Source organism: Olea europaea, unplaced genomic scaffold, assembly GCF_002742605.1.
Source record: "Olea europaea var. sylvestris unplaced genomic scaffold, O_europaea_v1 scaffold1726, whole genome shotgun sequence".
Taxonomy (NCBI): domain Eukaryota; kingdom Viridiplantae; phylum Streptophyta; class Magnoliopsida; order Lamiales; family Oleaceae; genus Olea; species Olea europaea.
In genome coordinates this window covers 146,620-158,445 of record NW_019234961.1, presented here as the reverse complement: position 1 = coordinate 158,445, position 11,826 = coordinate 146,620, and the positions used below count along the sequence as shown (strand labels likewise).

Sequence of the window (11,826 nt, the reverse complement as noted above, 5' to 3'; positions counted from 1 at the left end):
CCTTCCGAGGCCATTCGTTAAGAAATTTTTAGAGTCTAAATGGGTACTGAAACTTACGGGTTTGAAAGTGTTTCCTAGCCGGAAATGGTGCAAGATCGCCGGAAATATCGCTCTCTCTCTCGCCGGAGTTGCCTGTAGAACGCCGGGAATCGCCAAAAATTTGGGAGAAAATTTTGTTTTTTCGTGGTAAAGGTAGAAACTCTGGTAAGCCCCCAAAGTTCACCTTTTATAGGAAAGACAAATCCAATCTCCACCTTTGAATTCAAATACGATCAATCTAAACCGTCCGTTGTATTCTCGATCCCAGCCGTTGAAATGAAACGCCAGATTTGATCTACGCCCAAGATGTCGCTGTGGGTTTCACGCTAAAGTGGCTTTCACGCTAAATTGAAACGCGTCGCCTCGGTTACCAACAGCCGTCAATAATAATTACTGGCCGCGGCAGCCTTCTAGGGGAATGGGCGTGGTACCCAACTGTCACCTTGGAAACACGCAACAGTTGTCAAATCATTGGACTTCTGGGTCGCCTCGGATGATCTCCTCCCCCAACTTTACAAAGCTTAGCCGCAACCGATGCGAAGGCCCCAGTCGCTAATCACCTCGGGCGCTGCGTTCCCACCATTGCTTTACAAAGTTCTAGCCATCCCCCCACGCGTCGACCCTCTTTTCCGCCAACGCTTCGGCGAGAAACGAGTCCCCCAACTTAACAAAGCCTGGACGCACCCGATGCAAGCGCCCCGTTTGCTATCGCCTCGGTCGCTGCGCCCCTCCCATGCTTTGCAAAGCTTGAGCCGTCTCCCTCTTCCTGACAACGCTTCGATGAAGACGAGTCCCTAAAATTTCTATAACGCTTTAACGTACCCGACGCGAGCGTATCATTGGCTCATCGCCTCGGCTCTGCGTTCTTCCCATGCTCTACAAAGTTTCAGCTACCCCCATGCCGCGATCCGGTCAGGAAAACAAATCCAAGTATAATATAAATATTCATTCTCAGATTTGGGGGGCCACTGTTACGCCTCATTTTACGAGCCTCGAAACCACTCCGACCTCCCGAAGCCTCTCCGAAGTGATACACCAATTCCTGTCACTGATCTGCCGAAGTGTCCCGTCTCCGACCCCGTTAGAAGATTCGCTGCCAATTTAAGATTTGCTCTGCATATAAGGTTTAAATTGATGTGACGTCCCCCATAAAGCTATTTGATGTGACTTATCAACTTTATGTCAATTCAACTTGGGGGAAACAAACTGTCCGCCCACTCTACAAGCGCGGCTGATTGACGCCTATGAGCAGACGCTTTATACCGTCAGATATATACACGTGTTCCACATCCCACGGTTCATACCACCTATAAATACCCAAAGATTGGCCAGAGGCAAAGGTAATGAAACTCTCAATAGATAGCACTCCATAACAAGTTTATATATTCTCCTCCCCCTTTATTGACTGGTTGATTTGTGTAGTCCCTGGACACTGTTCCGACCACCCAAACCTGACTTGACCGTCGGAGTGTATACGGCCGCCACCACCGTTGGTTCCGGCCGTGTGCGCCTGACAGTTTGTTCATTTCGTAGGGAGGAATACGTGGAGTAGCTACAAGTTGGCCACCTGGAAGAGCCATTTTTAGAGGTCAACAAGTTCTGCTATCTAACATTGAACTTTTGCACGTGTCTCAGCGACTCCACATGATGTGGAGGTATAACTATACCCTTGGTATATGCATATCCATTTGAATAATGCTTTAATCATATTTATCTCATGATTTACAAAATCTATCTCCGTCGAGTTTTTGTTTCTTACAGAACAGTTGCATCTTACTCTTAAGATGTAGCACCCTTCTCAATCAAGTAAAAACGGGTGATAGGCAGAATTGTTTCAGGTTTGATCACTTGACAAAGAAAATCAATTAAAGGAAAATAGTGTCCTCAATCAAGTGAAAGTGGCTGGCATCTTGCATCGATGAAAATCAATAAAAGATAAGTGTTAGGATTTTATGTATTGACAATTCTTTAGACAAAAAGGACTTAAATTAAAGAGTTGTAAAAGTCAAGGTGTTGGTGGAAATATTATATAGTTGAAGTAGCTGACTAGGGTTCGAGTTTGGAGAGTTTAGAACAAGAGAAAAGAGCCGCCCAATTTTCGCTAGCCTATCGCCCATCTGATACTCAAACAACAAAAATAGAATCCCCTTCACCCTCTTGTCGCCCAGCTATCGCTCGAGCAGCAAACCATTGCCTACCTGTCGCTGAGATTTCCCTTGAGCGACGGAGTTACGTGAAAAAACCTACTTCGTGTTTTTCAAGAGTTTTACACAACTTATACTACATAATTGACTTCTACTATAAATACCCAAGGTATTATGCGAAATTTATTGAGGTTGTTCATTTCTTTGCTTCTCCATAACACCATTCATACATTCAAGAACATATTCAACCCTTTGATTCATCCATTGATTCTTAAGTTCTTACAACCAAAAATTTTGGAAAAACATCGAGCTCTCATAATCCAAAACACCCACTTCCTTAAAACATCAAAGAAGGTACCTTCTCAATAAATTTCAGAGATTGCTGAAGATTGAGGGAAATTGGAATACAAGCACGGGAAGAAAACAAGAATTGCTTGTTCTTGATGATCAACAGGAGATAGACAATTGCAGAAAATGTGAAACATGTGTGAACGAAGCACATTTCAATGGGTCTTGGAGATTGTAGGAAGTTGATCAACAAATCTAGTAAAATTTTCTAGGCTGGATCGTACTGTAAGTTCGTTATTGTTTATAGTGGAGGTTAATAGTTTAGTCCTAGAGTTTTTGCCCAGTTGGATTTCTCCGTCAACAATTGTTGCATTATTTACTGCTTTAATTATTGTTTGTGACATTCAAATATAGGATAAATTGACTTGATATATTAACCATTTAGAACAACTTAAAAGTGTCTTGTTGCTTTTAATCGACAATTTTAATTCCGCGATTTTCACCTATTCACCCCCGTCGTCTAGGTGATTTTAGGGTCGAACTTGCACACTATCAAGCAGTACCATATCCCAAAGTTGATCCTTAACCCTATTAGTCTAGATGAGTTAGTCATTATCCGTCCCGCCATATTTTGATGGTAGTAACTAAGCATATTAAAAAAGTTAGAATGAGAGCCTTCTAAAAATCTATGGATGAACATAGTAAATGGTTGGGTTTTTCCCTCTAGCACTATTAATGGTGTTGTCATCTACACTCCTGTAGCCAATTGGTTGATGAAAAACATAGATGAATGTAATTGGATTAGTAAAGCCTTATATGCCTTATTTTATGGTAGTGTCCCCTGAAGAGTTTAGGCGTGTGTCAATGTGCAAGGTAGCTAAAGAAGCTTGGGATATTTTATAAACCACACATGAGGGAACTCGGGTTGTTAAGAATTCTAAATTGCAAATACTGACCTCTAGGTTTGAAGAGATTAGAATAAATGAGGATGACACCTTTGATGATTTTTATGTGACCCTAAATGACATAGCTAATTAGGTGAGAAAATCTCTAAGCCTAAGATTGTCAGAAAAATCCTTAGATCTTTACATGAGAGATTTTGGAATAAGATCACAGTTATAGAGGAGAGCAAGGACTTAGATGCTATTAAAGTGGAAGAGTTGGTTGGATCTATCCAGATTTATGAACTAACTTTAGCTAAATCTACTAAAGATAAGTTTTTGGCGTTGAACGCCATTAGGGATAATAGGAATGAGTGTTCTGATTCGGAGCCATTCAATGATGAAGAGTTAGCCCTTTTACGAAGAAATTTCAAAAAATATTTAAAAATAAGAAAAAGCCTCATGATAGACATAAAAGTGTTCTCGATGAATCTAGGAAAAGGTCTCAATCTGTGAGATGTCATAAGTGCCAAGGTTTTGGCCATATTCTGAGTGAGTGCTCTAACAGTGGGAGTAATAAGGATAAAGCTTTAAATGTTACTTTCACTGATGACGAGTCTAACTCAGCTAATCAAAGTTAAGAGTCTACTCAAGAAAAGAAATGGAAGTATATGGCCTTCATTACTAAGATTAAGAGTGAATCTGACAAGGAGAGTGAGACGGTTGAGAATGTAGACAATAATGAGCAATCTGAGGAAGTTTTTGAAGATGAGGAAGACACACATCAAACTGTGAATGAATCCTTAGATACTCAAATTAAAAATCTTACATGTGAACTTGAGAAGTCCTCTAAAAGAGTCGGTGAACTGACCACTGAGAATGAGAAATCATAAATTTAGGTTAAGAACATTCTGAGCGAACTTGAATATTCCAAATCTCAACTTCTTACCTTCTCTAATGGTTCATTCACTTGATAACATCTTATGAATGAACAAGCCTACAGGTAATAAGGAATTTCTAGGATATAAAGAGAATGATCACAATGCTGCTAGTACTTCCAAGACTGTCTTAAGTATGTCTCTAACCTAGTTCCTAAAAAAAAGGAATTCGTAGGACAAAGGCCTACTAGACGGCGTAGGACCCGTCAACCTAGGGATAGGTATCAGTGATCTCATTACTTTGGTCCAAGGTTTATTCCTACGTGTTTTCATTGTGATGAGCTAGGACACATAAGGTCTAAGTGTCATAAATTCTTGAACAAAAATTGAAATATGTAGTTTAATAGAGATAGAAATTAGTCAAATTGACTTCCTTACTAATTAGGTGAGTCAACTAACTAAGTTAATGACACGAATGACTGAGAATGTTCTTTCCACTACGCAAGTTTGGGTAAAGAAGAGTAATCTAAAAAATCTTGAAATAGATAACTGCTCTTAAAGATAAGAGCATTTATATACCTTACTGATTAGGTATTTATGGTGTATGCTTCTGCTTAATCAATGTGAGCCATTGATGTATGTATCACATTTGTTTATTTCTTTTCTAGGTAGAAGTTTTATGCATGTGCATCTTCATCATTTTTGCATTAGCACGGGCACATTTTGTTTGTTTTGTGTGTTTGACCTTTTTTTGATAAATAAATAAATAAATAAATACATATATATATAGCATTTATATACCTTACTGATTAGGTATTTATGGTGTATGCTTGTGCTTAATCAATGTGAGCCATTGATGTATGTATCACATTTGTTTATTTCTTTTCTAGGTAGAAGTTTTATGCATGTGCATCTTCATCATTTTTGCATTAGCACGGCACATTTTGTTTGTTTTGTGTGTTTGACCTTTTTTTAATAAATAAATAAATAAATAAATACATATATATATATATATATAGACATATAGATATATATATGTATACATATATATATACATATGTATATATGTATATACATATATACATATATATATCTATATGTATATACATATGTACATATACATGTACATATGTATATACATATACATGTACATATGTATATACATATACATGTACATATGTATATACATATGTACATGTACATGTACATATGTATATACATATGTACATATACATATACATATGTATATACATACAGATATATACATATATATATGTATATACATACATATATGTATATACATACATAGATATACATATATATATGTATATACATATATACATATATATATGTATATACATATATACATATATATATGTATATACATATATACATATATATATGTATATACATATATACATTTATTGTGGGTGGAACTTAACCTCGTGTGTGAGATTTAGGATGACAGTCACATATTGGTAAGATGTCCTTGAACATAAATTGACCTTATTTTAGTAGACCTAAATTCAAGTATATTCCCTTGTAAGAAAAAGGTCAATATCTTATGCCTTTTTCAGAGCTTATTTGACTCGAGCAATTAAGTTTGAGGGGTATTTAATGATCTAGTGCCTATGGTCAACTGATTTGGGTTAACCAACATAAAGCTCGCTACAAATGTCATCTTAGTCGCTTGATTGAGAAGAGTCTGCACGTAAGATGTGAACAATTTATGAAAAATAAAATATGATGAGCTTATAAAAATTTAGAAAAAAAAATGTAAAAATACATTGCTCAAAGTCAATGTGAGAAAAGAATAATATGCCTGCAAAATGAATTTCATTGAAAGGTCCTAATGTGTTTTAAATGGTTTGACCTTCATAAGTAGGAGAATAAACTTATTGGAAGTGATGTTTAACATGTCATTTTTCACAAAATTAAAGTTTGGAGTCCTGCTTACAAAGGATTAGTGATACTTTCCAAACATGAGTTACTTATACAATTTACTCCATATTAGCTTGAACTAAGTATGTGGAAAAGTCTATTGATCATTAATTATACTTGTGCATGTTATTAACTGCATTTTTGAGTTATGTGGGAGAGAAACCTACATTTTAAGGGGAGAGAAATGAATTGATGATAAGAGTTTACACTAACGGGGAGATCGATTATGTTCATTGCATTCCATATCATAATGCGTAGCTGTTTGAGCTTTGATATTCTGTGATATTAATGTTTCAGTTGATGTTTTGATTAACATTAGTATTACATCTCAATCTAGCTAGTATATTTATGATTATGTGTTTCAATTGTTTTACTTCATGTATCACATGCTTTTACATTTGATATTTGAGTTGTTGATTTCATGAAACGAGTTTAATAGGGAATGCAGGAAATGGATATTCAGTTTTAACTTGAGTAGAATAGTTTTGTTTTTACTTCCTTGACCACTTGTACTTCATAGTTTTGTTACAGAATGTTAAAGAGGGAGTTTATTAGGATTTTATGTATTGATAATTCTTTAGACAAAAAGGACTTAAATTAAAAAGTTGTAGAAGTCAAGAAATTGATAGAAATATAGTATAGTTAAAGTAGGTAACCTAGGGTTCGAGTTTGGAGAGTTTGGAATAAGAGAAAAGAGCCGCCAGATATTCGCTAACTTATTGTCCATCTAATGCTCGAGTAGTAAAAATGGAATCTCCTTCGCCCACCTATCGATCGAGCGACAGACCATCGTCCGTCTGTCGCTGAGATTTTGCTCGAGCGATAGAGTTATGTGAAAAACCCTTCTTCTCATTTTTTAAGAGCTTTACGCTGTACATACTACCTAATTGACTTCCACTATAAATACCCAAGGCATTGCATGAAATTTAGTGTGTTTGTTCATTACTTTGCTTCTCTATAGCATCATTCATATATTCAAGAACATATTCAACCCTTTGATTCATACATTGATTCTTGAGTTCTTACAACCACAAATTTGGGAAAACATCAAGTTCTCATAATCCAAAATATGCACTTCCTTAACACATCAAGGAAGGTACTTTCTCAATAGCTTTCAGAGATTACTGAAAATTGAGGGATGTTGGACTACAAACACAGGAAAAGAACAAAAACTGATTGTTCCTGGTGACCTACATGAGATAGATAATTGTAGAAGATTGGAAGCAAGTGTGAGTGAAGTATGTTCCAGCGAGTCTGGGAGATTGCAGGAAGTTGATCGGCAAGTCTAGTGAAATTTTCTAGGTTAGATCGTACTGTAAGTTTATCATTGTCTATAATGAAGGTTACTGGCTTGGTCCCAAAGTTGTTACCCAGTTGGGTTTCTCCGTCAACAATTGTTGCGTTATTTACTTATTTAATTATTGTTTATGGCATTCAAATATAGGATAAATTGACTTGATTGATTAACCATCCAACTTAAAAGTGACTTGTTGCTTTTAGGGTCGAACTTGCAAACTATCAATAAGATATATGCTTTAATTCGTCTTACAATCAAACTACACACAAATTGCAAGATAGAAGTTGCCTCTTAATATACTATTGAGTTCTAGGTATGACTGTAAAGTTCTCCACAAAAATGTCACATATTTTTAAAACCATTGACTATATTCTGAAGCAATATCGATAACTTCTGAAATTCCAAGCCCCCAAATATCAGGTTGGAACATTCCATAATCCCATAAATCTAGATTTGATTCTACTTCACTGCAAGTGGATCCACAAATCAAATCCTTCAGCCTTCTTGACATTGTTGTAGCTTCAAATCCCATTCTTGATTTCCCAGCCTGCAAAATATAAGCCAAAATTTAATATTAAAGATACACAGCCGCCCGGGGGTGGGGGGTGGGGGGGGAGATGAAACTAAGCTCTGAAAATGGTTATAGAATTTATAATGACCTTGTCATGGAGAATATGGAAGGAGGAATTTCCATGAATAGAAAAATTTGAATTCAGAACTTCAATACCATCTTCACGAAGCAAGTGAAGTATGCTGTAAAACTTTGCTAAATCATCAAGCCCACTAACTAAAATGACATCCATATTTGGTCCCATATCGTGAACTTCTACTAAAGGTTGTGAAGACTTTGTACTGGCTTGAATTTCACTTGTAATGCAAGAGTGCGATCTTTTTCTTGGCATCAAGGATTCCTTCTTCTCCTTCATTTTTTCCACCTTCGTTTTCAAGCTTTCGATGTACGCTACGGCTTCATCTATCTGATCGGGCAATGGCATTGCTTCCTGCATTTAATTGAATTTTGAAACTCAATATGTGCATAATTTACTCTATATAATTCAACAGTTGACTATATAAAATTTAGATAATTTTTCTTATTTATACCTATTAATTTTTTTACAGTCCATTTTGAACACTGAAAACAAAATTTAGATATTTTGTTCCATGTGTAACTATTTAAGTTTTTGGATAAGTTATGTGTGGATTTGGAGTAAGCAAAAGTTTTAGGCTTAACTTTTACCTCGTTTAATCACAAAAATTGTGGGCATGGCGGCATGCATCAAACTCCAGCTTGTAAAAGAAAAGCAAGTTGGATTAAAAATTAAAAAAAAAAAAAAAAAAAAGTTTATCTGTTAATTAGTCATCGATTTAGACTCTTAACCCTGGTTTGAGCCAATTCTTTAATAATTCCTTTTTTTTTTTTTCAAACTCATTTTTAATAATATATTCTCTTAATAAAATAATTTTACTTACAAAATTTATTATATATCGGGAAGATAAAAGAAAGAGAGGAACCTTGGAGCCATGATCGGGGAGGAGGCAGAGAAGGTTAGAGTAGAAAATCTTCATCTGATTTCTCCTGTTTTTCTCAACAACTTTTCTTTCAATTTTTCGAGATCGACTTGCAGAAGAAGATGATTTGGTCTTACCCTTTTCCATTTTCCTCTTTACACAAGCTCCACACAAGAATTATTCAGACAACTAAATGGATTAGATTTCACTAATGCTGGCTGCGATTTATTTATAGTACTGGGAAGCAGGGCAGAGTAGGGTGGGGGTGACAATGGCAATCATCAATCAAATACGTCACATGTGTGCATCAGCCGGCGAGTTTGAAACTTTTTCGCAGTTCCCATAGGGAGTTTTGACTTTTAAACTATGCACGTGGTTTTCTCACTTTTTTTGGACGATCATTATTTTTAAACATTTTTTTTTTTACATATTTATTTTGGACATAAATTCAAAATTTTTCCTACATTTTAATCATATATTCTCCTAAAAAATTTTATTTTCAACAAATAATTGTTGTCAAACATGGTCTAAATTAAAACGATACAGAAAAAATTAGCATGGGCTTGTGCAAGAATGAAATGCACAAATCAAAAAATAGGAAAACCATCAAATTCATTTTTAAATTTTTTGGTTTTTATATTTAAGAGATTCTTTTTGTATAAATTAATCCCTTTATTTTATGGCAATTATTAAGAAAAATGATATTTAGAATAATAATTTTTTTATAAAATGTGCACTTAAAAATTAGGGAAAAAAAGCTTAAATTTACGTGCAAAAATATTTTTAAAGGAGACATAGGGGCTAAATAAAAAGTTAATTCTTAATTAATTTATTTTTTTAATAGCTGAGTAATGATGATAGTCGAACATTTTAGTAGTTAAAATATGGAGAAATTATTTCAATATTTTTGTCTGATTTTTATATCATATTACACTATGTCACTTAATAAAAATAAATAAAAGCAATTAAATTGTGGATTCGACGGCTAGGTGCAGTTTTACAATAAAATCAAGATAGTCTGGAGACTTGCATATGTATGTATAGAAACCTTATATTTCTCTTACAATTTTACTTCACTTACGTAGGTTTAGTCTCACCAAATTTGTGGCATAGTCTATGTGGGAATGATCCAACTTTATTCATTCTCTGAATCTGTTCAACTTCTTGCATACATAATCAGATAAAGACGTGAATTGTCCTTATTTAATTAGAGTTATTCACTTCTTTGTTTTTTTTAAAGAGATATTAATTTGAGATCCAATTATAAGTACAATAATTTAGTAAGCACTTTACGAAACATATTGAGCACTTATTTCTCTACGTTTTGCTAATTTACAATCCGAAACTTTTAAATTGATAATATCAAATTTGACTTATCGATACCTAAAAAACTATGTCATGAATCAAGTTTTATTATCCAATTGTGATCTAGTAATATTTAATTAAATTCACAAGTTGGTGTGATAAATTAAATTTCACTTTATTTAGGTTTTCTGACTTGTGAACTATATCTTCCAAAGTAACAAAAACGAAATCATTGAAGGAGACAAATTTGTATCCTCACTGAAGAAGAACTTCAGCTTAATTTAGGCCAAACAAAACTCGACTTTTTATCTCTGTGTACTATGATTAATTGAATATTTGTGGAGTAGTTTTTCTCCTTTATCTTCTCATATATTAAGACAGGAAATATTAATGGTTGTGGGGTTTGAGAACTGCCAATACTTTGTAGTTTTTCTCCTTTATCTATTAAAAATAAAAAAATAATAAATAAAAAAAGTTGAACTCCAATCTTGAGAGCCCCACCGTCCCGCCCCTAGAGATTTGTGAGTGAAGTAAATCCCAAAATGTGTCCCAATAGGCCAGAGAACAAAAGCTGCTTATACACTGCGCCTACAAAGAGTCCAATTTCATGTTTCAGGAATCGAACCTCCACACTGCGGCTGTCAGCAAGGCGTAAGATAATCTCACTTCTGTCGCTTTCACCACTGAACTATGGTCTGAGGGTATTTTTTTTCTCCTTTATATTCTTATATATGAAGAAAGGAAATATTAGTGGTTGTGGGGTTTGACGTTTGAGACCTGCCAATACTTTGTAGTTTTTCTCCTTTATCTTCTTATATATATGAAGACAGGAAATATTAAAGGTTGTGGGGCTTGAGACCTGCCAATACATTGTATTTTAGCAATGAATTCTGAGACATTCAAGTGTGAAAACGAATATTCATATTTTGAAGACTCCGCCAAGACTTTCTTCTGTCACATCACACAGTTAATCCAACTATTAGACTGTGACAGACATTAACCAGGAAAAAACATGGTCCAATGAACATCTGTCGCGTAAATATCTGGGTGTCTTTCATAGAAACAAGGATGAGGTGCCTTGCACATATTACTTTTAAGGAAAATGATAGAGGCTAAAAAACAAGAAACAAAAAATAGATTGATATGATAACAAGTTGTAGAATTTTTTATTTTTAAAAAAATTCAAACTCTTCAATAATATATCGATACGTGTGCAGCCTATTTTCAGCCTATTTCTGTAATATTGCTACTTTTAAGCTCTCGTTTGACCCTATTATCTGAAAATGAAAATGGGGGCAATAGTATTTTTTTTTAAAAATGAGTGATTGAAAAAGAAGGAAAATTTTCGATTTACGTGTAATATTATTTATAAAAGATTGTATCGTTGAAAATAGGAGAGAGAAAAATGTAATGTAATTGAATTTAATAGGAATCAAACGGGGCTAAAACGAAAGACAAAATGCTAAAGGCAGATACTTATATTGGACGTGTTTTTTTATATATAATATAAATTATTTTTAATTTTAAATTGAGTTTCATCTAAA

General features: G+C 34.5%; 1 protein-coding gene across 1 annotated transcript; it reads right to left on the bottom strand.

Annotated features, from left to right (window-relative positions):
• Positions 1 to 7,665: 7,665 nt before the first annotated feature.
• LOC111377802 (transcription factor bHLH162-like) lies at positions 7,666 to 9,196 on the bottom strand. The gene is made up of 3 exons (XM_023000931.1): positions 8,981 to 9,196; positions 8,128 to 8,469; positions 7,666 to 8,015 (listed from the first exon to the last, which is right to left on the bottom strand). Exons 1-3 carry the CDS (start codon positions 9,122 to 9,124, stop codon positions 7,821 to 7,823), a joined length of 681 nt encoding a protein of 226 aa, XP_022856699.1. The 5' UTR covers positions 9,125 to 9,196; the 3' UTR covers positions 7,666 to 7,820.
• Positions 9,197 to 11,826: the final 2,630 nt, after the last annotated feature.

Coding starts and splice junctions, on each gene's coding strand:
- LOC111377802 (XM_023000931.1), bottom strand. CDS start 9,124: ATGGAAAAGGGTAAGACCAAATCATCTTCTTCTGCAAGTCGATCTCGA. Junction 8,470..8,980: donor TCCCCGATCATGGCTCCAAG/GTTCCTCTCTTT, acceptor AATTAAATGCAG/GAAGCAATGCCATTGCCCGA. Junction 8,016..8,127: donor TCCATATTCTCCATGACAAG/GTCATTATAAAT, acceptor TATATTTTGCAG/GCTGGGAAATCAAGAATGGG.